Source organism: Dysidea avara, chromosome 3 (genome assembly GCF_963678975.1).
Source record: "Dysidea avara chromosome 3, odDysAvar1.4, whole genome shotgun sequence".
NCBI classification, from domain to species: domain Eukaryota; kingdom Metazoa; phylum Porifera; class Demospongiae; order Dictyoceratida; family Dysideidae; genus Dysidea; species Dysidea avara.
Genome location: NC_089274.1, coordinates 47,116,957 through 47,144,374, shown reverse-complemented (window position 1 = coordinate 47,144,374; position 27,418 = coordinate 47,116,957). Strand labels below are relative to the sequence as shown.

Sequence of the window (27,418 nt, the reverse complement as noted above, 5' to 3'; positions counted from 1 at the left end):
AGATATCTGGATTATTCCATTATAAGCGCGGCCTGAAGTGTGGTCAGAATGAGGCACGTGCGCATCTAAAATTGTACGAATCAGGTGACTGTAGCTACCAGGATCCGTATACTGAAGATAATAGGATCGTGCGGAGAGTGGTGGATCGTTAGCATCAGTAGTGTGTAAGTTGTAGTGCATTTAATTTCGTGTAAGCTATAGCGGCCATTCCAAAACTTCTACTTTATGTAAACAATAGTGGGTGGGGCCGCCTTGTGGTAATCAACTCATCTGGGTGCGGCGGATAGGTTCCCGCGGGTAATGGAGAAGTTTGGGGATAATAGGGCCTTGATTCAGAAAGTTGCTATTGTATTGATGTTCAACGTAGCCGGTAGCAATATTGCATCGGTAGTTAATGGCAACAATTCCGTTATTCCATCATCACAGGATTGGGCAGAGACCACTGTTTGAGCAAGGCAAAGACTTTCCTTTTCTTTCATATTAATGTTAAATTTCTGTTGTTTGTTTTGTCAGTGTTTATTTTGCTCTGGCTTTACGGTAAATTAACTCATCTCATTGTCTATTTAATTTGATTTATTTGTTTAAACTGTGGAATTCAGCTAAGGCCATTCTTCCATTCCAGAGTATACACATGCATAGTTACACACATGCAAGTACAAAAACAAAGTAAGCAATATACAAAAGCACAACATAACTACACTTTCTGGTGATATAGCTTAGCACAATTTCCATGGCCGCTTAGTGAAGATACAGTACAAACAGTGCACCGAACAACTGAAATACTGCAATGACGTAGAGTCTGACTGGTGTGTGTGTTTTTTTGCTTCCTAGTTTTATCTGTCAACATTTATAATGGCTATATAGCTACGTACATGTACTTGTTTTCATGATCGTTGTTATCCTGGCATCCCCAATACAAAGGATTTGACAAATCCTACTGTCAAATTCCCCAAGGTGAAGAAGTTTGTCAAATTCTCACTATCTCTTTTTGCTACAAGCTAGCCACTTGCATTTGGAATTGTGCAAATGCTGAAAAGAATTTAGTGTTGTGTGTTCATTTGTATTAGAGGTGTGCGATGACTAATTTAGACATATCTCGATATTTCCTTTGAATTTATCTCGATTACCTAACATTATCTCGATAACTGAAACAATTATTTATTTGGGTAAACTGATAATATTGTAACCGGTAAAGTGAATAAATTGCAGTTTGAAGACTATAATAAAGTGAAAAGTGTTAGTCTTAACACTGTTCCCCCAAGTGTTAGGAGAGTTAGAGCCCCCAGGAGGTGCCTACACCATCAGGTATACAAATAATTTACTGAAGTTTGCTATTATCTAGATTAATAAACCTATCATCCTAATGTCGATAAGTCTTATGATATCTCGATAATCGAATATATCTAGATAATCACACACCTCTAATTTGTACGTCATGTTCTGGTTTTTTTTTTGGTTTTTTTTGCAATTTTCCTTGCCATGTTTGTACTGTGCATTTTGCATGTATAGTCACATGTGTCCGAGGTATTGTAATTGAACATCCTAGTGATGTTTTTTCTATCAATTTTGAAACAGGTCATGCTTATGGCCAGACCCTATTTTCTCAAGGTGGCATTTTCATTATAAGTGCCCCCTTGAAAAAAGAATGGTGCCCCACAATCTCACAATTGCTAGGAGTATTAGTTAGCATTCATCCATAGCATAGATGCAAAATTCTTGTTTGTTAAAGTGGAAACCTTCAATGGTAGAGCTGTAATCAGCCAGGAGGGAGAGCCAGTCATAGGGATTTTAAATGAATTAATAATTAAATAAATAGCATGCACTACTTTTACTTAGTAGTAGCATTAAAGTCATGTAATCATCAAGTAATTTGACCAGCAGAATGCATTTGTCAGTTAGATATTATAATTAAGTTTGGACTAATTGGACCTTTATTATGAACTCCATTTATTTATATACAGAGCCCTGATCAATGAATGCACACTTAAGATAAATACTCTAATAAAACAACCATTTACTACCATTCAGATAATGGAAATCAATGGCCAGATAATGCTGTTAGAGGAAGGGTCTGGACTGGTGACTTGTGCAACCTTCTGTATATAGTAATACTTTATATTTTTACATTACCGTATGCATGGATTAATTTTTGAAAATTATGTAAAAGGAAAACATTTATACCGAGGAACCTTGACGTATTAATAATACAAAATGCAACTAGCTAGCCATTGTGAAGAATTACAAGCTTAATAATGGCTGTGTGCATTGTTAACATTTATTAGCATTAACATTATTGCGGCCATTTCTTGGCCGCCACCTTTAATTTCACAACTTTTTCACCCAGGCTTATTAAGGCCGCACCATTTTTTCACAGCTTGGCTGTTTTTGTGTGGATAATATTTGAACTGAATTCCATAACTCTGCATACTATACATCTGTATATAAATGGCGCAAGTGTACATCTTGTGCAAAGGTTACTAGATCTGAAGGCCAGGCATACAGTACATAAAAGTTCCCCTTTATAATATTCATTGTCATAAAGGCATTGATCAGGTGGTTCTCTCACCATTAAACATTTCTAGTAATATAGCATGTCAAAACAATGAAATGATAAACAACAATACTTGATAATGAGTCCATTATGCCCAAATACTGCCCACTGTCTTCAGGACCAAGTGTGCCATGACAAAGTAATATAGGGCAGTATTAGAGGAATGATGGAGGTCAGCTATGATATATATGTGCAACTCTCTTCTATGCAGAGATAAAAGTGGTCATCACTACAACAACATGGCAAGATCACATGGTGGATATCCTCATGTATCATTGTACAACATTCAGATGTGCTGGTGGTTTGTGCTACTAGTTATCTTCATACCATGTAAGTTGTACTTCTCTGTTTAAAAGTTAATAGTTGCATGTTGAATGTACTTTTCGACTTTTGTAATTTATATAAACATTCCTGAAATTACTAGTAATGTAATACATATATCCTTTTGGGTAGGTAGACATATATAATAATAATAAAGTGTAAGTTTCTACTTGAGCCTACCTTTTTTCCACTTATTTTCTTTCCAGGAATTCTATTTTCTCACCTATTTATGCTGATAGCTTGTTTATAATCGGTATTATATAATCAGTGTTTATTAAAGTATCTCAAACTCAATAGTGTGTGTGACAGTTTTGTTAGTATCTTCATCTTTAGTTGCTCTTTTCCTATAACAAGTTTTATTTTTTATTAGAGTAGCTCAATATCTTGTATATATTATTCACATTTTCTGTTCCTCTGAGTCCACTTTCCAAAATGGCACCTATGCATTACGCTAATTGGTTTTACTATTAGGCCCCAAACTATATGCCTACTATTCATTCACAATGTAGCTAACTATTATACTGATGAGATAAATTATATGCATGCAAAACCAACTAAACTGTAAAAAAATGGTGCAGCCTTTAAAAGCCTGGATAAAAAAGGCCTAAGTAAATAAAAGAGGCCTCAGTAAAAAAAAAGTGGTGACTCTCCACAGACTTTGTGTAAATTACCTTCCCTTCAGGGTTTACAAGCATTACACTGAAAGATAATGGTACAGGCCTCGTAGTTGTGAAATCAAAGGTGGCGGCCAAGAAATGGCTGCAATGATGTTAAATACACTCCTAGCTATTATTAAAAGTGATTGGCATTATCACCCTGCAGCCATTTCATGGTCACCACCTTTGATTTCACAACCTTTTCCACCCAGGTTTTTTAAGGCCACACCCTTTTTTACAGTTTAGCTATTTTCGTATAAATTTTTGTGTTTTAAAGCCAGCCATAAATTGGTATTGGGACTTGTTTTTACCCAATTTCTTCTTCATCTACTAGCACAAAATTTAAAGATGATTAAGAAGTTACAATAGCTAGACTAGTATTGTAGTGTATGTGACTATTTGTTATTTTAAATTCCCCAAACCCACCCATAAACTGGCTTATTTTGGGGCTTGTATTTATTCTTTCACAAGCATAATGATGATTATGATGTTTCTGAAAGACAGAAAGGTTACAATAGTATTGTGTTGTAGAGTTTATGTGATCAAGTGTATTATTTGTAATACTCTAATAGAGTGTACTTTTTGAGGACTTCTAATAGAACACACCATAGGTACAGTAGGTCTACGAAGTTATGAACTAGAATTTTCATTTATAAGGTAGAAATTAAAGCTGAGCAACTGACAACAATGGTTCAGTGGTTAAGAATTTGGGAATTAGGTATGTAAGATCCTGGTTTGAGCTTTGGACAACTCTTTTGTACACTTTTTTTTGCTACTTGGTGACTGTTCTATTAGAGTATATTTTAAACCAGCAATGTTACATTATGCTGGCTTTTCTTATAACTCTGTAGCTGTTATGGTGATTTCTTGTAAACCACAAAAGGTTTAAGCTATCGTCATAACCTTTACACAGACTGATTTTCAAGTCATTCTCTTACGCGATTTACCCTGCAGGCATGACAAACAATATTGGTATACTTTCAGTTTATGCAAATATTCATCTGTAATTCCATGATTATTTATCAGATTTGCAACAGACTTGGTACTTTAATTTACCCCATAATGTATGCCAATTTTCACAGCAATTGAGTAGCATTTTTGCATTTTATACTGATGTTTGTGAAGTGTATGAAACGAAAACTAGGCCCCCAGGAAAATTGATAATGAAATTTTAAAAACACAAATTATTAAGCCTAATTTTGAGGGTTTGTTTTTCACAAATGCATAATAGTGATTTTGATTAAATTGGAATGTGAGGTGCAAAAGGTGATGGACAGCTATAATGCAAAATTATGTGCTTCTGATAAGGGATATGGAGTTATGCATGCGTAAAAAATGCTCTTTGTTTCTTCCTGACAATGCACCCATTGTGTGGTGTGCCCGTTTTCTTGGCCGCACAATACACTGCCTTGTGTCTTGTATGCATAATTTTCTCTCCATTTCTTCAGTGTTTGTTTCACACAGCATTACATTCAAAGTCACAACTTTTGTTTCTTTTTGTAGCTATTTACCTAAATTTAATGAGGTACCAGTATTAGGCCTATTAACATGTTAATTAGTGTGTGGAGGATAGTAGACAGGCCACTGGTAGTTTATCAAACTGAATGAGCAAATCACAAGATATTAACTGGAAAAATAGTGCAGCAATTCCAGTATAACATGCAGAACTGTTAGTTGTCTAGTGAGCCATAAACAGTGATATAGGCAATAGGCACAGCATTGATGACAGCAACCCACTGTCAGATAAAGGTCTGTTTAGTAAATGTTTAATCATCTGTGTATAGTAGTCTCGAAGTCTCTTTGTAACTCTCCAGCACTATGTACAAGACTGCAGTGAAAAGCACTAGGAAACACTGTGAAAAAGGTGGGATATAAGATGGTATTTCCAGTGGCTTATTGAATACAAATAAGCCTTAATATAAATCCTGTATTATACTCATGTTATACTTTAGTATAATGCATACTATATTATTACATATATGGTTTCAGTTTATTTACCACATTACTTAAAATAGCTCATATCAAATATAATGCCCACACTATACCATCACATATATGGTTTCAGTATGTTAAACACATTAACTAAAGCCTTAAATGTGATTGTTAGTATACTACAGGTTATATCAAGCTTTTTTGTATTCAATAAGTCACTGGAAATACCATCTTATATCCCTCTTTTTTCACAGTGAATCTGTTACTATGTATTAGGAAAAAAGAGTGAGAGTTAAATGTGTCAGAATCATTTATTCCCCCTTCACAGTTTTTTTATATGATGAGCCTTACAGTTGTATTTATTTATCTAATCTAAAACAGCAAAGCTGTGAAAAAGAGTACGGCCTTCCGAAAATAATCTAGTATGAAAAAGATGTGATATCAAAGGTGGTGGCCAAGAAATGGCAGCAATATTATGTCAATTAATTTGTAATAATGTTACAAATTAAGGGACCTGCCTGCCTGCCTGCCTGCCTGCCTGCCTGCCTGCCTGCCTGCCTGCCTGCCTGCCTGCCTGCCTGCCTGCCTGCCTGCCTGCCTGCCTGCCTGCCTGCCTGCCTGCCTGCCTGCCTGCCTGCCTGCCTGCCTGCCTGCCTGCCTGCCTGCCTGCCTGCCTGCCTGCCTGCCTGCCTGCCTGCCTGCCTGCCTGCCTGCCTGCCTGCCTGCCTGCCTGCCTGCCTGCCTGCCTGCCTGCCTGCCTGCCTGCCTGCCTGCCTGCCTGCCTGCCTGCCTGCCTGCTTGATGTTGAGTTTAAATGGAGTTTAACTAGTTAAACTAGGTTAATGTTGCAGTCAAGCATGCGTGTGTGTATTATGATAGTGACTAACCCGAAGCTCCACCATGACTAGGGGGAAGATTGGGCAGGCACACACGTGAGAAGGGTTGGCAATAATTGGAGAATAACATTGCGCATGCGTTACAAGAAAAAGGCGTGTGGAGAGGTGTTAGAACACATGGTGCTACATGGCACCTCCACTCCTCCATAGATGCCGTTTGGGACCTTAATATAATGAATACTCCTTGGTCTCAGGGTCTGCAGTGCCCCAGCGTGGACCGTTGGGTGAATGTGTGCGCCTCCATAGTGCATCCTTATTAGCATACAAACTACAATAATTTGGCGAAGGGTAATTTGCAACAAGCAATCAATGTTGATCGGTAACAAAGAGCATTCACCTGGACAGATTAAGGTACTGCCCCCACCCCCACCCCCCTAAAAGAATAGAACACTGATACATACTAATATGGGTGTGTGTGTAATATATAGTGTATGTTAGATGTTAGTATTTTCATTTGTAGTCATTCTGGTACATGTATTATATTTACAACAAATAAGTGTGTCTGAGGTAATGGTACAGACAATATGTGACCACCTCCACTCCTCCATAGATGCCGTTTGGGACCTTAATATAATGAATACTCCTTGGTCTCAGGGTCCGCAGTGCCCCAGCATGGACCGCTAGGTGAATGTGTGTGCCTCCGTAGTGCCTCCTCATTAGCATACAAACTGCAATAATTGGCAGAGGGTGTAACTTGCAACAGTGACAATTGAGTTTAAGTGGCAATCAGTGTTGACTGGTGACAAGAGTTTTCATCTGTGCAGAAAAGGTATTGCCCCCACACCCCCTCCCCTAAAGGGATAGAACACCTATTTATATATATATTTGTGTGTGTGTGTATATATATAATACTTATGCGCATGCATGTGTGTAGATATAATTGCACATATTGGTAATTTCATATGCAGTTGGAGATAGTCATTCTTGTACATCTATATATTCATAATAACTTAAATGTATTTGTGTGTTACTAAGGTGACTACAGACAACATGTTTTGTATTCGTAATACTTAAGTGAATGAAGGAAATAAATGTTTTAAATGGCATGGCACATGTTGCCCATTCACGTGATGATATTTGGTTAGGAAAAGCTTATGTGAGGTACCTAATTACCAATTTTCTAACCTGTCGGCCATTTCAAGGATCCCGACCTCATAGATATTGTTCATACCAAAGATACAACAGAGACTATGGCCAGTGCTAGCCAAGCTAATTAAAAGGATATAAGAGGGAGAATTGACAAATACAAAACCAAGCATGTTGCACCTGGGATGAGGCCAGCAAGCTTAGCCATTCCAAACAACACCCAGTGAGTTTGATCACTCAAATGACCCCAGTGTTTTACCATCTATCTTGCAACTTGTAAACAAACTCAAAAAAAAAAATTGTCTTGGAAACACACTATGTATAATTGTTCACGACTGTTGCTTCCACTAGATTTCTACTTCTTGTGTGTGAAGTGGAGAAGAAGAAAAAACAAAGAAATTAAACGAAACTTTGGCCGCTTGCATCTCAGAAATGGCTAGGAAGATAATTCTTTAAATTTGGTATGTAGACTCCCTATCTGGTGGGCACTTGGATAAGGTATTGTGGAGCTATGTACACTTTGGACTGTCTAGAGCAGCTCTAATGGGTAGTGCAACTTGTATACAATTTTTTCTAATCTGCAAATATTAAGGCATTCCAGGGGCATTGAATTGTACTTATATACTATGGCTAGGGTGTAGGACAGATTGTGTAGGAAAAGCAAGCCGTGGAGGTTGTTGGTTGTGCCAAATCATTAATGTTCCGCATGTATGCAACAGCAGCCAACACTAAATATACTTCTGAATGATAAAGTTTGAACTGATCTGTGTTAGTGGCAAACCTTAGCTGATTGGATTGGGTTGAGTCTACTTTTGTTGGAACAATAGTTCTCGGACTCTCAATCATCTGATTCAAACAGAGGTGCCAGATTGTGGCGTGTTTTGGCAAGCAAAACAAAACAAGAAATGGCATCTACCACTACATGGGGTCCAAATATAATGTCATAGTAATTGTAAAAAAGAAAAATCCAACTGTTTGAGCTTTGTGGAAGAAGTCAGGTACAATTTGAGTTTGACCATTCCAGAGTTGTCACTGCTGTGAATAGACACTATATAGCTGCCCCGTACTTGTAATGCAGCCTGTGGTTCTTGTTTTACTAATTTCGAGATTGGTGTAGCCTGTAGACACTTAGCAGGTGTACAATAATAGCACAGCTGACCACATCTCCCATGGTAACCTGCATTTGTTCTTTTGTTTACGGCCACCAGCCAGCTCCACTACCTCATCTGTGACTGCAGATTCTGAGGGATAAATGGGATGGACATACACACACACTCCAGGCAACTGTGCAGTACTCTACATGAATGGTTTAGTGTCTCCTACTTGAGAGATGCTATAATGCTGAGCAGCACCGATGTTTACTATTCCTCCCACAGACTATATAACCCAACACCAGTCTTCATTTTAAATCATAATGGCACAACACTTCAAGTCCAATTATTCTCCAATGGCAACCTATAGCTTCATAGTCAGCATAATGCATAGTACAAACCTCCTTACACCACACTTTGAGCAGATTCTTTGAAGCATTTATAGAGCTAGCTAGTACAGACAATGAATCTACCTTCTAATTACTACAGGTGTACCTATAGTTGATCCAATATCAGTTACATATTAATTGTGTCCCTGCTGAGGTGTAGCTATAGTGTAGGCAGGTGAGGCAGCCGCCTCACTAGGTATTTGTATCTGAAGTCACTGAACTGGAAGTTATGTTGGACCATTAGATGCATTGAAAGCATCTATTGACAGGGTTTGTATGCTATTTAGTTCAACTGATAGTGTACATAGTAAGAGTCCATCCGATGCAGCTCCAAGTGGATAGCTACTGAGGTTTACTTTTCAGAAACTGGTCAAGCAAGATCAATATACTCTAGTGGAGTAGTCACCCTAATATAGAACACTCACCCTGTACAACATGCAGTCAAGCAAATTTTTAATACAATACTAACAACTTAAATTGCTCTCACAGTCAGTCTAGCTTTACCAGGGGAGCATAACCTGACCCTTTGTTGATCCCCTGTTACCAGTGCTTATAATTATACTACTTGGGTTAAGGAGTGAGCAACTTGCACAGGAGAACTCATGCTCGCCTCATTTCATCATTACAGTCACCATATGCATTTTAGCTGTATTTTTTTCACATCTTATTCTGTTTATTAGAACTAAGCTGAATTGCAAGGTCACAACAGTTTATATTGGGTATGTAGAACTAGATCGAACCATCCCTAGCAGGTCCACTCCAGAGCGGTTCAACATGGTTCATTTGACACAAGCAGTTCAACATAGTTCAGTGCGATGCGGCAAACATTTACACCAACCTGGAAATCGTTTTGATTTGAGGACATTCTTTGCGGTGGGTGTGCAGGGAATATCCCTGAGGTTTTACGGTTCCTATGGCTTGGAGGGAAAGGCAGTTGCCTTTCTTTGGCATGCAGAAGTTCTTGTGGCTTCAGAGAATGTTAGAATCTCCAAGCATTCCTACCTCCAAGCCTTTGTAGTAAAACATGCTGTATACATCATGTAAAATTGTTGAAAAGGGGCCTATTTGAGAATTAATAGGAGAATCCATGGAACCCTGCACACCTACCAAAACAACCACCATCTGTTGACGGTGGCAACCTGCTCACAACAGGGTAAGACCTGCTGACCGGGTTAAACTGACAAGCTTCATTAAGTTTTCAGTAAAATTTCTCTCCACGAACGTGTCCCTTTGAGCAAACGCTTGACATTTGTCAATGAGCCAAGCATGAGAAACCTAGAGAGGATCTCAAAGTGAGAACTTTTGAAATGGAGCAGAATGCTTTTTGTGTAGTTATTGATTTGGTTGAAGTCAGTCAACTTGAGAATCTCCCAGAGTTGTGCTATTGATGAGTGTCTAGCCTTATTCAACTCTAATGGTACCTATACAAAGACTCAGAACAAGAAGACTTAGAAGACTCAGTAGAGCAAATTGTACCTAGAGAAAACTCAGAAGAGCAAACTCATTCAAAATCTATCCCTTCAACCAATAACTCTACAAGAACCACTATCATAGACATGGACATAATCTGGAAAATGGCCACTCCATCAACTGAAGATTGGCAAATGCAAGATGGCATTCCTATAACAGGTGGTCAGACTATGTCCACAAGGTGATATCTATCATTTTTCTTTCCAAATAATACCCATTGTATCATTGTGTGAATGACCCCTATACAGAAATCTCAACCAAAGATGATGGGCAAGACCTGTGGGTACAAGGTAAAGCACATATTCCCAATATTTACATGAAACTAGACGATCCCTTTCTTTCTGCCAAAGCATTTAAGACACCACTTTGTGGCATCAGCAACAAAAGATGACTGCAAATATCGATAGGCAGCTAGCTACCTGGCTAATCTTACAAGAAATGTGGATTTTTTTTTCAATTGTTATTTTAACAAGGAGGTAGCATCAGCCGAAGCTGTTTTTCAGCTATGCCCTGCACACAACGTACATATGTGTGAAAAGGGGTCTTATAGCCTTTCCAATTGTGCATACTTGGTAACCCATAACTTGCAATTGAATTGTGAACATGGTACCACCCTGATAAATGTGGTCACATTGCACTCCTGACATAGTACTATTTCATAGTGTAATATGAAGGTGACAGAGTAAAAACTCAAGGAGTTATGAGTAGTCAAACTTAGGAATTTGTAAAGGCTATAAAGACCCCTTTTCGCAGATCCGGTCACATAATAAACACACACATATACAGTAATTACCTATGTACAAACATCACTAAATTGTTCTTAAATAACTACGTATTTTTAAATTGAGTAAATGTCGTTGGGTCATAATATATATAGTGAATTTAAAAATTGTTAATTTAGAAATGGAAGTAGGGATCAAACGATAAAAACTACTGAAACAAGTGATTTGAATGATGGCAACTATTACAACATAGCTTTGTGGGGAAATCCTTACATTGATATCTCACCACGTCACCATATATGTTCAATGCCAAAGTAGGGATTTCCCCACAAAGCTATGTTGTAATAGTTGCCATCATTCAAATCACTTGTTTCAGTAGTTTTTATCGCTTGATCCCTACTTCCATTTCTAAATTAACAATTTTTAAATTCACTAGTTTGTTAACTTTTTTGGTATAGGTATATAGCTATTATTAGGCATTCCAGCCCGATTTTAAAATTTTGGAAAAACGGGCTTTTTATATGCTCAATAGATAGAGTATTGATTGCTGATCTCAGAAATATATAGTTTGTTGGGTTGGAATTAGCTACTTTGGCATGCACAGTGCTTAAAAACTGAAAAAAGGTACATTTTTTTCTCCAGGGCTCCCCATACATTTTAAAGGGAAAAATGGCACAATTGAATCAGGAAGCCATCTAGCAATCTGGACTATCTTGAAACTGCAGTTGCTTCTAGCTGCAAGTTTGTACATGTAATGAGAGTAACTTCAGGTCTTATTGGATCTCAGCGATCTTTGTATACTTTGTGGTGAGCAAATATGCTTCACCTATTGCACACTTCTCAATACAATGGTGTATACCCATATAGGCAAGTGGCTATCTCAAGTTGGTAAAAACATCAAGTTAACAACTTATAAAGGTAAACAACTAAAGTGGAGGTGCCACAATGATGCAACAATACCTAAGGTGGAGTTGTGGTTCAATTATGGCATTGTTATGCCGACTTTGAAGTGGTTCATACTTTTGAGCTGATGACTCAGCCATTAGAAAATTGCTCTGGAGCTGAAAATCGCTAACCCGAGTGAAGTAACTACGCACTTTAAAGTAAGCACCAGTGACTACCTTCCACCCGACAGTACGTTTTTAAAAGTTTTAAAGTATTCTACATATATTACAAGGCTTGAAAAGATTACAAAACAACACAAAACGTACTTATATGTAACGCGCACGATAAAACTAAGATTTTCATGATGATCAGCGTGTGGACAAACCCCACAGCGATTTTCATCCTCATTGGAGCTCAGACGACGGAGCAATCCCAAGTTAAACACGAGTTGTCATTTTGTGCCAGGGTTCTATTGGGGAATATACGGAGAATTTTTTTATTAAAAAATCTCGGATACTGGAATGCCTACTATTATTGATCTTTGGCACTGACTGCTCTATTAGAGTATCTCGATCTTGCTGCTTGCTTTATGCAAGCTGCTCAATTACTAAATTGAAAGGCATGCAGGGTTTCTATCTCCTGTTTTCTACAATTAGTTACAGCTGGACCATTAATAATGGGCGTGGTCCACTGATCGTTAAGTACGAGCGCGCACTCTGATTGATAAGGACGTGGCAGTGTGTTCTTACTTCACTAGGCTGTTTGATCGCTTTGCAAGTGTTGCTATACAGGCATCTACTTGCCCTTACAGTACGGAATCCGTTATTAGTTTTGTGGCGTCCGAATACGGCTGCTCTAAGGAAAGTGTCGATACGAATTATTAACGCCTCCGTGACTAGAAAAGAAGAAGACGATCCGTAATTGAAGATAAAAGGGAAGGCAAAGCGCAGAAGGCAGACACTCGTCGGAACCCGAAAAGGCACATCCCAGCAGCGAGTTAAATATTGTGGCAAAGAATGGTGATCCTTCGCTGCTTCATTTGGCCTGTAGCCTTGCGAATGTGGTCAGGCAGGCTGGCAGGCAGGCAGGCTGGCAGGCAGACGAAAATTTCTGTTTTAGCGATTTTTAAAAATAAAATTCCAGCACTTTTCTAGTCGTTTCCTGATATATAACGCTAGAAATAAAGTTAGAAACTTGAAGACTCTTTAGTAAAAGGTTTATTTGCTGTGTGAGATATTTCTAGGATGATTTTTGAGGGATCGAAATTTGAGGCGCGCGCCAAATCCACCCCGATCCCTACTTAAACAGTACTATCGTACTGTTTGATAAGGCTGTTGAAAAAGCATTCCACAATGTAGTTCCAAGATAGTAGAAACTGCGTTTCCCGTAATCAGTGTTTATCTGTGGAACAAACAAACCATGTTAAGGATACCTACTCCATCAGATCATGCTGCACTAACATGTCAACCCAGCAAAACATGGATCAATACAGCTTTTACCAGTCTGAGGCTGATACCATCCTCTTCTCTGTTTATGCTGTTTTACGTGAGTCAGGCTACAGTGGCCCAGTTGTCATTGATGCCACTGATACAGATTTATTTGTTGCAGCAGCGTACATCTCTCATCAGCTTCATGGTATACTTGGTGTTAAGAGAAAGCAGGAAACTATCTTGTAGGTGACTAAGGAGATGGCAAGTTGCATTGTACAGCTCTATTATATTACTGATGCTAACTCTAGTTTTTATGGCAGGGCAAGTATTCAGTATATGACAAAGTGGCAAAGAGTGTTGCTGCACAAAAGCTACTTTCAAAGTGTGGAGACAGTCTTGATTTTGAGGAGAGTATCATAGATGAGTTCTTCAAGTTTACATGAAATGTGATTTATTATGGAGATACAAAAGTAGCTCTATGGCTGAGGTTCGAGCTGATAAGTGGAAGGCAACGAAAAAAGTCATTCATTTGTCTTCCTCCAGATGCAGTTTGTTTGCACCAGCACTTACTTCACACAAACTACTTAACACACCTAGTACTCCACCCATCATTGAAGCAACAACCTTCACCAATTGGACATGGCTGGGATGGTGAATGGTCACTGCCATGCTGTTCGACATACTCTTCCCGCTCTTCCAATCCTTAGGACACCAGGAAGAAATGAGTAACACAGATGTGAGGAGAATGAAGATACGTTAGATGAGAGAAGGGAAGATCCATTTGACTCAGGCTTTAGTGAAACCGACTGTTGATTAAATGAGATGTTGTAGTATTGTATACTAATTACTGTATCTATTTAATAATGGCATCTAATTACTTTGAATTTTAGAGTTTTAATGACATCATAGCACCAAAACAAGGACAGAATCAGAATCCTGATAGTTGACTTGCTCAGAAAAGTGTCCTTGTTTAAGATTTTAGCTATCAAAAGTTGTTTTGCTGGTGGTCATTTTAAATTCTACCCCCTGGAAAAAAATGTCAACATTTTTGGGAAGGACCTGGGGGCTACATTTTGTAGAGAAGGGTCTCTAAAATTCAATTCCACCGTCAAAACGTGTTAACCAGAAGATGGTCATGGAATTGGTATGCTGGCTTTTGTCTATCATTTTTTTCCTACAGATAAACTAGACTACAGTTTCAGAGACAATTGTACTCTTTTGAAATTAATTTATACATATATTATCCACTGCAATGATGTTAATGAAAATAAATTTTAATGCATTGTTAAAATTTATTTCATTAACATCATTACACCCAACTCTTGGCCTCCACCTTTGATTTCACAACTTTTGTTTATAAAAGCTGCACTTTTTTTCACACCTTGGCTGTTTAATGTGGATTTCACTTCTTTTTGTACTTAATAAGGCCCCAAAACCAGCAAATGACTGACTTTAGGGTTTGTTTTTGCTTACATTTCTTCTTGTCTATACAGACACAATACAGTTGATTTCAGGTTACTTGCAAATGCAATTGAACAATTCGCACATGTGATTTTTTAACATGACCATGTGAATGCTTACGTGCAGTGCTTAAATGTGTTGAATAACTACCTCAGTATGCCCCTGGCATTGTCTAATGATCTAAGAAGGCGAAAAATGTAGTTGCGTTATTAAAGGAGCTTGGTTGAAAGAAGATAGCTCATGTGTTCGAGCAATCACATGTTTAAAGCAACCTGAAATCGACTGTAATGATTACTGAATACAGACTTGTAAATGTATTGTATTACATCAATATTTGTTAATATTATTATAATACTCTAATAGAACACACATACAATATGTGTGTGTTCTAGAATTTTCATTGGTAGATTTATGAAATCAAGACACACAGTAATGTGTCATGCAACCAAGAAAGCCAGTATGCCATACCATGGGTATACATAGGCTGATCATTGTAGCAGTGCCTTTTGATGGTTTGAAGAACATTGGAATTACAACTACAGAGTCATAAAGTAAAAACTAAACAAGCGTAAAGTTGAGGGACTGAGACACTCTAATAAAGCAATCATCTCAGGTAAAAAATGTGCACAAAAAATGTCAAAAAATTACCAGGGTTCAAACCAGGACCTCGGCCTCCATATCTAACATCCATGTCCATAACCATGGAACCACTGCTATCTTAACTGTTTATCTCACTGAATATTCTAGTTTAAATCTCCTTATTGTGTGAATGTTCATAATTCCATAAATTCACACAAAAACAGCCAAGCTGTGAGCAACTTTAGTTTGCTGTTATTAAGGTACGAATGCATGAAAAATGTATTTTCTTGGTTCCTATAATTATTTTGTCTGTCACAAACCCGAACACATCAACTTTTCTTGGCCATACAACATACTATTTTGTGTCCTGATTAGTAACTATTCTCTGGGACCCACAAGAAGGCTACACAGAAAGATAGTGAAGTAAGGAATCAATAACTTGAAACTGAAACTATCAGCAAAATCCCAGACAGGGTGGTGGCTTGATTCATAGACAGCTTGTAGTCTAGGCAAGTGCCTAATTAAGAAATCACTCTTCCTAAGATCTATAATTTCTTTGCATTTAACCAATATTAGAAGAGCATTAATTGATAATGTAAAGAAGGAATGTTTATAAGTGTCAATATTATCCACACAAAAACAGCCAAGCTGTGAAAAAATGGTGCGGCCTTAAAAAGCCTGGGTGAAAAAAAGTTGTGAAATCAAAGGTGGCGGCCAAGAAATGGCTGCAATGATGTTAATGCTAATAAATTTTAACAATGCACACAGCCATTATTAAAATTTTTTGCATTAACATCATTGTAGTCATTTCTTGGCCGCCACCTTTGATTTCACAATTTTTTTTCACCCAGGCTTTTTAAGGCCGCACCATTTTTTCACAGCTTGGCTGTTTTTGTGTGGATTTCACTCCTTTTTGTACTTTACAAGGCCCCAAAACCAGCCTATGGCTGACTTTGAGATTTGTTTTTACTCACATTTCTTCTTTTCTATGTAGATACAATGATGATTATTGAAGACAGACTTATAAATGTATTTCATTGCATGATTTAATTCAATATTTGATAATATATTGTAATACTCTAATAGAGTGCACATTTTCTTTTGAGGACTTCTAATAGAGCATACATAGAATGTTCTAGAACAGTCTAGAACTTCTATTGGTAGATCTATGAAATTACAAACGTTTGACTATAAGCAGATTTCAACTAGAAATTTCATTTATAAAGCAGAAATTAAGTTAGGTGATCAGTCAAGGTAGCAGTGGTTCAGTGGTTAAGGATGCAGGTGGTAGGTATGGAGGTCCCTGGTTCGAACTCTGGTGAGTTTTTTTTCGACATTTTTTGCACACCTTTTTTATCCCGTGGTGACTGCTCTATTAGAGTATCTCGATCCCGTGATTTTACACTTGCTTAGTTTTTGCTTTATAACTTTGTCGCTGTAACTCTATTACTATTCAAACTATCAAAAGGCACTGCTACGATGATCAGCCTATCTACACACCAATTTTCAAGTTATTTCTATACTTGGTTTACCCTGTAGCCGTGACAGAAGTTTGATCTGTTTTTACGTGAATAAACCTCCATAACTCCTTGAATATTACTCAGACTTACAACAAACTTGGTACGTGAATCCACCGTTACACGTTCTTAATTTGTGCCAAAGATCGAGGCAATCGAGTTACACGGTTGCATTTTATAGCAATTTTTGCAAAGTGTGCGAAAATAAATCGAAGCCCCCGTAGCCCCCCATACGGCATAAGAAGAAAAAAACGAAGAAATTAAAACGAAATTTTGGACGCCCATATCTCGCAAATGGTTGTTGCGAATTTAATCAAATTTGCTGTGTGGTGTACCCTACCTGGGGGACAGCTATAATGCAAAAATGGTGTGCTTTGGAGAAGGGGCCATGGAGCTATGCATGCGTGAAAAAGCTGTTTTCTTTCTTCCTGTAAATATACTCACGGTGTGGTCACCGGATTTCTTGGCCGCACGACACACTACCGTGTGTCTTGATTTATCTGCAACTCAATAAATCTTGAGAAATGATCACTAGTATTGGAGTTAACAGGAGCTTATGAGCAGCTCATAAGTTCCTGGAGTTATATAGTACTAAAAATAAACAAACTAGTATACAAGAAAACAACTTTCGCTGTCTCTGTACATTGGTCCAGTGTGGGAAACAGCAAGGGTACTAACATGTCACATATGTTGGAGTACTTAGAATAGTCGCCACAAATAAACCGTTCCATTTTGCACGTGTGGTTTCAACAGATGTTATGTATACCACATACGACATGTGGTTCCCAAACTACTGATGCATATTTGAAGATTGGTCTTACTAGGTTCTTATAACAGTTGAGTTTGACCTTGGTCAGACAAGAGGACAGGTTTTGATGCCAAAAGTCCTTTTAGCATTATTGGCCTTCTCTGTAAATGTTTTCATATGGTCAAATTGACAATATTTTGGTCATGTGTGTCATATGCTTTAAATTTTGCCAAATTCCTAGTAATCATTGCTAGTGTATACAGATGTCATTAGAGATCATTGCTGGTTTATAATTGTATTCATCTAGGAAGCCTACCAATGAATTTTAGCACTAAGGAAGCATTGATTCAATCAAGAAACCACCATGACTAGCTGTGACCAGAGCCACTTGAGCAATAGGTTTTGCAACTATCTGCACTATTAGAGATCTTCAGAATGGTACAATAATTACCTCAGGCTTTTCCCTCGGTGATTGATGTATCATTCCTCAGGTCTCTAAAATAGCACAGATACTGGGATTAGTGCAATAGCCCATAATTAAACATCGACAGCAATTATTCATAGCAATCATAGGTAGCCTGTTTCAGTTACTTAATATTGTGCAGTATGTACCACAAAGATTTGTACATTCCTTACATAAAATATCACTCAAAAGCCAGCTTGATTATTCCTTCACAATAACTTTGCAGTATTGGTGAGGTATGCCAAGAGTGACCCAAAATGCACAAGTTGCTACAATATTGAAAATTTGAAATTTCTACTGGCTAGCTAATTAGTGACTGACTAATTGACCGATACCTTCAGCCAAGCATAAGTCACACAATTCGGCCATAGTAAATGCTGTGGGTTTGATTTCTTCACTGTTCAACATCACAGCTTAACACTTGCCTTTTTGCCTACCACCAAAGCTACAATACTAGTATCATGGACTTTTATCCACAACTTTTGTAGTGACTAGTATGATTGCAGAGGACATTCTCTATGCTGAATAATGGACAGAATGTTGTAGCAGAATAACTACTCCACATATCAGCAATATTGGTAGTCGAGGTGCATGTTCAGTCATGCAATGAACTTTATAATAAGTTTAACGCCATGCGTTCTTTCATTTGATGCAGTATGCACAGGTTGATCAGAAGAAAATACAGTACATGGGAAATTATGAGTATGTGTGTCGTGTGGCCAAGAAAGTTAGTGTGTTATGCCATGTGTATATTGACAGGAAGAAAGAAGACGTGATTTTCATATCTACATAGCTCCATGGTCCTTCTCCAAAGTACACCATATTTGTATTATAGCTGTCCGCCAGCCACACAGCAAATTTGATTAAATTTGCTCCACCCATTTGTGAGGTATAAATGGCCAAAGTTTCAATCTTTTTCTTCTTCATTTTTTTTCTTCTTAAAAAAGAAGTAACAGCTACAGAGTTACAAAGCAAAAATCAAACAACTGTACATCGCTGGGTTGAAATACTCTAATTAGTAGGGTAGCGTAGCAAAATTATTGTTACAGGGTGGATAAAAGCACCATTTTTGGTAAACAAGTTCTTTGTGGTGTACTTATCAATGTTAGAAGGGGTGCCCACCAAACCTAATTATGTGTGGGCTGAAAACAAAATGGCCATCAAGTAGTCCCAGTAATGCCAGTATAGTACATTCACAGTATATCATACACTTGAATATGGAGTGAAATGCACTTCCTATTTTATATTTTACGTTCAATATGTACAGACTTGTCAAATGAATTAGCAAATGACACTGTAAGTTAACTTTACATGTGTGCAATTTGAGTAGCCTTCTTAGACCAGTTAGTGACAGTTAATACCAATGTTTAAGATGCATGTTCACAACTGCACTGTGGTCAATGCATTGACAGGCATTTGGACTAGTTAATATAGTGTAATACACAATTTTTGTCTCAAGTTACAGTGTATATATGTGACTGGATTTTGGAAAAACGATCCAAATCGCACATTAGAAGTTTCGAGATAAACGGTTTTAAAGAATTGAAGCCAGCATAACTCTCCAAGGATAGCAAGCACGCATATGAAATTTACACAAAAGATGCATCAATCTGTTACCTTTCAAGCCACTTCCAGTACTTGTAGCTGCTTGTACAGTTTCCCGCCAAATAAGATAGAAAATCTGAGCAGTTAGACGAGCGAAGTAGTATCACGAGTGCTCACAAAGGGGTGGAGGCTGGGGGGTGGCGGGGAGGGCAAAAGATAGGCCTCAAAATGGAGGCAGACCACGATTGGAGTCCAGACACGAGATTACAGGGCTGTGCTGGCTCCTTAGTGGCTGATATGTGGCAAAATCTACAGAGAACACGTCTGGCCAACATTATAAGGCTGTCCACCAGTAAACCACTGATTCTTGCCAAGCCAGGTCCTTCACAAGGCCTGAAACCGCCATTTGGGCACTCTACACCACCCAGAAAAGACGTCTATTAAAACCAGCCTCGTGTAGTTTGAGTAGTGCTGAGGGTCAAAACTTGTAGTACGATAGTGTAGCTATCCACTGGTGGTGTTAGTTTGATTTTGCCTGATGTGCGATTTGGTTCGGTTCTGTAAAATCTGGTCACATATAGTTTTCATGTATACAGTGCAGTTTGGTTAACTTTGGTAACAACTGTTAACATTAGACCCATAGAGAAGACTACTCATTGCAAATTGCATACATGCAAAAGATAACTTTCACTACAATTCACTGATTCATTTGACAAGTTTGTACATAATATTATTGAATGCCAAATATAATTTAATTAAAATAGGAAAACTAACTCCACATTCAAGTGTATGGCATACCATTAATGTACTATGCTGGGGCTACTTGATGGCCGTTTTGTTACCAACCCACACAGAATTAGGGTTTGTACATCATAACCAGGACCTGTTAAAATTTCGACCAATGTAAAAGATTAATAATTTGTATTGTCTTTATTTTAAAGATGCAAGGGTAGATTGCTCAACTCATTTGCTGAACAGCCTATCCTTGCATCTTTAAACTTAGTCTCACCAGCCAGCCTGTATTTTTCTTTTGTCATTTGGTCGGGATAAAAAACCAAATCCCAAATCTTTTGTCCAAACCAAAAGACAAAAGAAAAAATACAGGCTGGCTGGCGAGACTACTTTAAACTAGCTCATCATAAAGACAATACTAAATTTTTCACATTGCCGAAAAGTTTAAATGTGCTGGAAAAATTGTCTAGAATCTAGGCAGCTTTCTTAGATGGCTGCTATAACTACACTTGCCACCAAAATCAATATACATTCTTGCTTTTTCCCTTGAAAAAACAAGTTACGTTGTAATATTGGAAAGAGTCTGTAACATAGACTGTTTTTCAAAATTACCTTTATATTTTAGAGAAAGCACCAGTGCCTAAGCAAACTAATAATCTATATCAATGTTTGAGCCACAATTGGCTATGCGTTGCTAATTAGATGCACTATACTACAATAAGATGGATATGACTTTTCAATTTAAGCATTTGCTTTGCATTGGTCTGCAAACCTTTCCTGTCTGCAAACCTTTCCTGTCTGCATGCTGTATTATTACCATGTGGCATATTAAGCACCACAGAGCCACCACCATTTTAGAATAGATCATGGTGATACAATGTTCAGTAGTAAAACTAGTTTGCATGGAGGATCATAAGCTCTGAAGTAACCACATGGACAATACAGTCTGTTTACTACTTTGCATTTCAAGTACCTCCATTATAACCAAGTACATAGATTTTGTTTGCCGAGATACACTGTACGTTTCTACATGCATCTTTTTGAATCTTGGGTTGCTTTGTAGACTGTCTATTCATGTGACACTCTATCATGCCATCTAAAATTGCATGGTACATTCTGTATAGTCATAACAGCTGTGGTGGACCAACTCCAGGAGGATGTAATCAATTACTATACACTATCCATGACATGCAGTAGCTGAATGTACTTTTAAAAACTCAAGAAATGCTTACAAACTACCCAGCATAATAGGTTTCTAGATCATCAATGTAATTTATGTCACATATAAATGTTCGTTGGAAGTATATACACCAAAGATGTAAACTGTTACGATATGCTGTCCTACCATGAGATTGACAAGTTTAAGGGCAAACGGGTCGAAAGTTAAGGTAACTTTGGAAATGAAATTAACGGAAGTTTGAATAATACAGTAGATTTGGATGCCATTCTGGGGTCTGGGGTCATCCTCCCCAGTAATATTATATATTATAGAAGGTCTGTTAAGACATTTAGACTGTTCTTATTGTGTTTTTACAGATAAATTATTAGCTACAGCTTATTAAAGGAGATATGTACAATACAGTATATCTGCTAGTGGTTGACTGCTCTATTAGAGTATTTAGATTTTTTGCTACAAGCTGTGACCAATAACAATTTGGGGCATGGCACCCATGGTCCAAATGCTTCAACAAACCTTCAGGAAAAAATTGGTGCTTTTATCCGCTTCGTAATGATTTCCTCAAAATTTGATGCTAAGCTACTCACCGCAAGGTAAAAAAAAAAATACATGGAAAATGTTGAAAAAATAGCTTACTTGAGTTCAAATCATGAAGCTCCACTTACTCTGCAAGTCTACTATAAACAAATTTTTGTATGGAAAAAAATATTATGCAAGGTACTCTTTATTGATAAGTGCACTTACATTTTGACATGATTATAAGTATGCATGCAGCACTGTTGAAACCATTAAATGTCTAATCATAGACAATTGCACTAATTTTAACTCAAATAACACTGCTCTGTATATAATGCAATATAGAAGTCTGTTATGTATAATATTTTGAATGGGCATGTATAATCCAATGATTATTTTTCTCTCCAGACCATGCTCATTCACAAACATGCACTACAGGATCACTGGAGCTCAGTAGCACTAATACTGCAGCACCACGAAACAGGACATACCTACTTCCAGAATATGAAGTTACATGTAATGGAACAGTTCATAGCTGGCAGTATTGTTATTTACAAGTACTTACAACAACGACAATTTATCCTAGTATCTGGAGACTAATTAATTCTTCTGACACATATATGATGATTGGAGTAAATGAGGTCACAATACCAGCAGGAGGACAACGGTGTCTAGTACACAATATTAGTGGTGATCAACAATTTAGTGTTCAAACTGGTGACATAATTGGAGTGTTTACTAATGATGTTCTACTTTATGAATCCAACAACCATTCAGTGATAACTCATTTATATCAAAACAACCAGAGTGGCATAGTAACTTTAGATGGTAGAACTACATTTGAGTTTAACATTGCCATCGAAGTTTCTGTAGGTAAGTATGTGTATTGCTCAACAGCAGAAATATCTTGAGGAAGGGTATACTAGTCACTGAGGTGAAGCCTAAGGTGATTATTGAAGCTCTCTAAATAGTGTAGCACTTGGATATGTAAAATAACTGCTTTAGAATTGGTTGCTGTTCATGGCAGTTTCATGATCAAACTATTGTATGCTCACTTAGTGCTCCAATAACTTGATGGCTTGGTAAGCTTGATAAACGAATAATATTATGATTGTCTTTATATGCCAATGGTGATTTCTAGCTATATAACTTTATGATACCACTAGAGGTTGTTGGTTATTTTTGAATGATTACTGTGACTATAATAGATCAAGCATAGCCATTATTAAAGTTTATTGGCAATGACATGGCTGCCACTTTTGATTTCACAACTTTTTTTCACCCAAGCTAATGTATGTAGGCCGCATATTTTTTAAAAGCTTGGCTGCTTTTACATGTATACCTCATTAATAGCTAAACTTACTTCAAAGGATGGTACAGGGATGTGGTAGCTCCTTAGTGGCTGATAAGCCTGATATGCGGTAGAATCAACATAGAAAATGTTTGATCAATTGTAACAGCAGTACACCACTGATTGTAGTCAAGCCAGATCCTTACCAAGGCCAGAGATCACCATTTGAGCTTTCCACACCACCCAGAAAAGCAGCTCTTAAACCAGCTTCAAATACATTCAACAATACTGAGGCTTAAAATCAATAGTATGGTGTGTAGCTACTCACTGGTCATGTTGGTTTGTTTTTTGCCTTATGTGCCAGTTTTGTAAAATCTGGTCACATTTTGATTTATGTTTTCTCTCTCCTTTGTATAGTCCCCAACACTGATCCACCCACTACTACCTCTACTAGTACAGTCATGGTTGGGACTAGTACTACTACTATTATTGAACAGCACCTTAGTACTAGCACAATTGTGGTGCAAAATAGTATTGAACAAAGTATTACTGGTGTTATTGAACGAAGTAGTACGGTGATTACAATACCATCAAGTATTATCAGTGGTTCAACATCCACTATTACTGGACAGAGTAGTATTTCAATGACTGTTCCCATATCAACTTCTTTTGATAGTGGAAGTGGCTCCAGTAGTTCTACTGGTGCAATTGTTGGTGGAATTGTTGTAGCAGTTGTTTGTATTGCTATAATAATTGTATTTGTGCTAATTATGTACTACCTCAGAAGGATGGAGATGATAACATGTTGTCAACAGGTTAAACACACATCTAGAGTTGGTAAGAAAATTTATTCATATTCTGATAGCATTATCCATGCTTAAACAGCCAAGCTGTAAAACAGTGCAGCCTTCAAATATCTGGGTTAAAAAGTTGTGAAATCAAAGGTGGAAGCTACAAAATGGCTGCAATGATGTCAATGATAGATGCTGTGTAAATTTATTATTAGCATCAATTCAGCAATTTCATGGCCGCCACCTTTGATTTCACAACTTTTTTCACCCAGGCTTTTGAAGGCTGTACCCTTTTTATACAGTTTGGCTTTTTTGCATGGGTTTCAGTTTTTTGCTTGGTGACTGTTTAATTAGAGTATTTTGACCTTGCGATTGTACATCAGTTTGGTTTTCTCTGTAGCTGTTGGTGAAATTTGTTCTAACCAGAAAAGGTTTGGGTTATGGTAATTAACCTATGCACATACTGAGTTTCAAACTATTCCTATGAGTGGTTTACCCTACAGGGATTACAAAAATTTTGGTCTTATTTAATACAAATAATTGTCTACTAATCTGTGAACACCCATCAGATTTGCATCACATTTAGTATGTACATGAATTAGTCTTGATACGTAAGCCAACTTTTACGGCAATTGAGCAATGCATTTTGCTTTTTTGATTTTTGTAAACTGTGCAAAATAAGAAGATACATAAAACTTAGCCTCCAAAACAAAGAAAAACTAAGCCGAATTTTGAGGGCCTATATTGCATAAAGTAATCTTACTCAAATTTGATATGTGAAGCTAGAAAGCATTTGCAAAGTAAAAATCATGCTTAGAGCTATATACATATATGTGATAATTGCATTTTCTGTCTTCTTGTCAATATATCTATGGCGAAGCATGCCAGCTCTATTGGCCACATGACACACTACCATGTGTCTTGATGTACCATATAGCCGGTCTAGCCACATAGAAAGGTTTATAGTGCAATGCTAAATTACTTGACCATTTAAATTTATTTAATAAAATAATGAATGCTTGATCTGATGTCTTTATTGTCAAGTGCCAGCATTCTGATTTTATATTGCAAAATTAGTAGATTGATTGTTTCAGATTCGATGCAGGATGATGGAGTGGTACCTCGATCAATTAAACTATTGGATCTTGTTAATGAAGTATGTTAAAAATTTCAGCTTTGCATTTATTTGATGCATTACAGAATGCATACATCAGTGTGGGTGATGCAAATAAATCTACAGCAAAACCAAGCCAGTACACTTTACCATACTCTGCACCTATTGATGCCACTTCTCCTGTATATGAACAACCTTTAAAAACTAGGAGCATTTATGTTGATCCTGGATATCAACAAGAAAAGTTGTATGCTTGGTTTGAAACTAAAGACGTTTATAAAATTGAAGCAACAAGCATCAAGTAAGTGGCATTACAATGTGGTTATTGTATGTATCTCATTACACTGCAATACTGTGATTTCAAGGATACTTGAGAAAATTGGATCTGGTCACTTTGGAGTAGTCCATTTGGGCACATGGACTGATGGTTCTGCCGATCCTATACAAGTAGCAGTGAAGACACTCAATTCAAAATGTTCAGTGTCAGACAGGGTGAAGTTTCTGAGGGAGGCGGCCATTATGGGTCAGTTTCAACACAACAATGTAGTACAGTTACATGGAGTAGTGACTGAAGAGGAGAACATGATGATTGTACTGGAGTATATGACTAGGGGAGACCTGAAAAGGATCTTATCAGTGATTAAATCAAAGTCAGTCACTTTGTATGGTTTCCTATTGATTAATTATCAACTCTATTATAGTAAAGATTACCTAGAAAGTAGTCAATTGCCAGACAATTTGCTAAACTTCTGCAGACAGATATCAGCAGGACTGAACTACCTTGCTAACAAACACTTTGTACACAGAGACCTGGCTGCTAGGAATATACTAGTATCAAGTGATGATGTGTGTAAGGTAGGGTGACTGAGCACTACCACATTAATTTACAGTATTGGGTCCACTGTAGATTGCTGATTTTGGAATGGCACGAGATGTTGAGGACGACCCATACTATCACATGTCAGGCGGACAATTACCCATTAAGTGGAGTGCTCCTGAGGTGAATTACAGCATGTTTGATGATTAGTTGTACTAAGCATGTTGTGTCTATAGGCAATATTCTACAAGAAGTACTCAACACAAAGTGATGTGTGGAGTTTTGGATGTGTAATGTATGAGATATGGAGTTTGGGTCATGTGCCATTTGAGAGCATCAGCAAGAAGCAGGTACAGTGTTAGTGGATGAAACAATTATTTTACTGTCTGCCAATGTTGTGGAAAGGTATTGAACATTATCAAAACTGGATACAGACTACCTCCACCTCCTGGTTGTCCCAGAACGATATATGAACTGATGCTCCAATGCTGGTATTGATACAATCACATAATCACTTCCACACATATGATATAATGCATGTATACAGGCATCCTGAATCAAAAGATCGTCCACAGCCAACACAAGTGCTAAATACACTTCAGAGTTTGAATAAGTCACAGTTACAAGCAGACGATGGAACTAGAGTGGGAGCTGTCCTTTCCACTGGAGAACACCAATACACTGATTTGCAGAAATTGTATATGAAATAAAAGTGTTTTTGTTAACATTATTATTATTATTGCACTGGTCATGTACTGATCACCTAACAGTATGTAGAATTTTGTTTACGTATACATGCATTATCAAAATGTATCTGTATTGTATTCTAAAACAATGGGAGACACGGCAGTCTTTCATACGGTTGCAAAGCTTCTCTAGTGAATTAGAAATGAATGCATGCAATGAATTCACATTGTTGGAAGATATTATTCTGCAGACATAAAAATAATGTTACATGCGTAGCAGACAACAAATTACATTAAACTGTCTGCTGAATAACTACAATGTGTCTAAGAGACTTGTCAAATTTCAGTACAGTCAGGTACAAACCTATAAAGTATGCACAAACTATATACTACCATCACCATACAGCCCGCAATGTTAGCACCGTGAATGTGACTAAGTTGCTATCAGCTGCCTCCAAATGGATTGGTACTGTAGAACTACGATCATTATAGGTAAGTATGCAGTTATTAAAACTAGCTATATGTGACTGAATTTGACAAAACAAGGCTTCG

General features: G+C 37.5%; 1 protein-coding gene and 1 long non-coding RNA gene across 2 annotated transcripts; both read left to right on the top strand.

The window, feature by feature from the left end:
* Positions 1-48: 48 nt before the first annotated feature.
* On the top strand, positions 49-27,022 carry LOC136251331 (uncharacterized). Its single transcript, XM_066043772.1, has 12 exons — positions 49-164; positions 2,763-2,881; positions 22,576-23,040; positions 23,876-24,295; positions 25,344-25,405; positions 25,450-25,664; positions 25,729-26,013; positions 26,065-26,218; positions 26,271-26,363; positions 26,417-26,530; positions 26,586-26,671; positions 26,728-27,022. Exons 2-12 carry the CDS (start codon positions 2,791-2,793, stop codon positions 26,888-26,890), a joined length of 2,148 nt encoding a protein of 715 aa, XP_065899844.1. The 5' UTR covers positions 49-164; positions 2,763-2,790; the 3' UTR covers positions 26,891-27,022.
* Positions 11,653-12,141, top strand: LOC136251362 (uncharacterized). The gene is made up of 3 exons (XR_010699051.1): positions 11,653-11,921; positions 11,982-12,032; positions 12,080-12,141. It is a non-coding gene; the product is annotated as an uncharacterized lncRNA (long non-coding RNA).
* Positions 27,023-27,418: the final 396 nt, after the last annotated feature.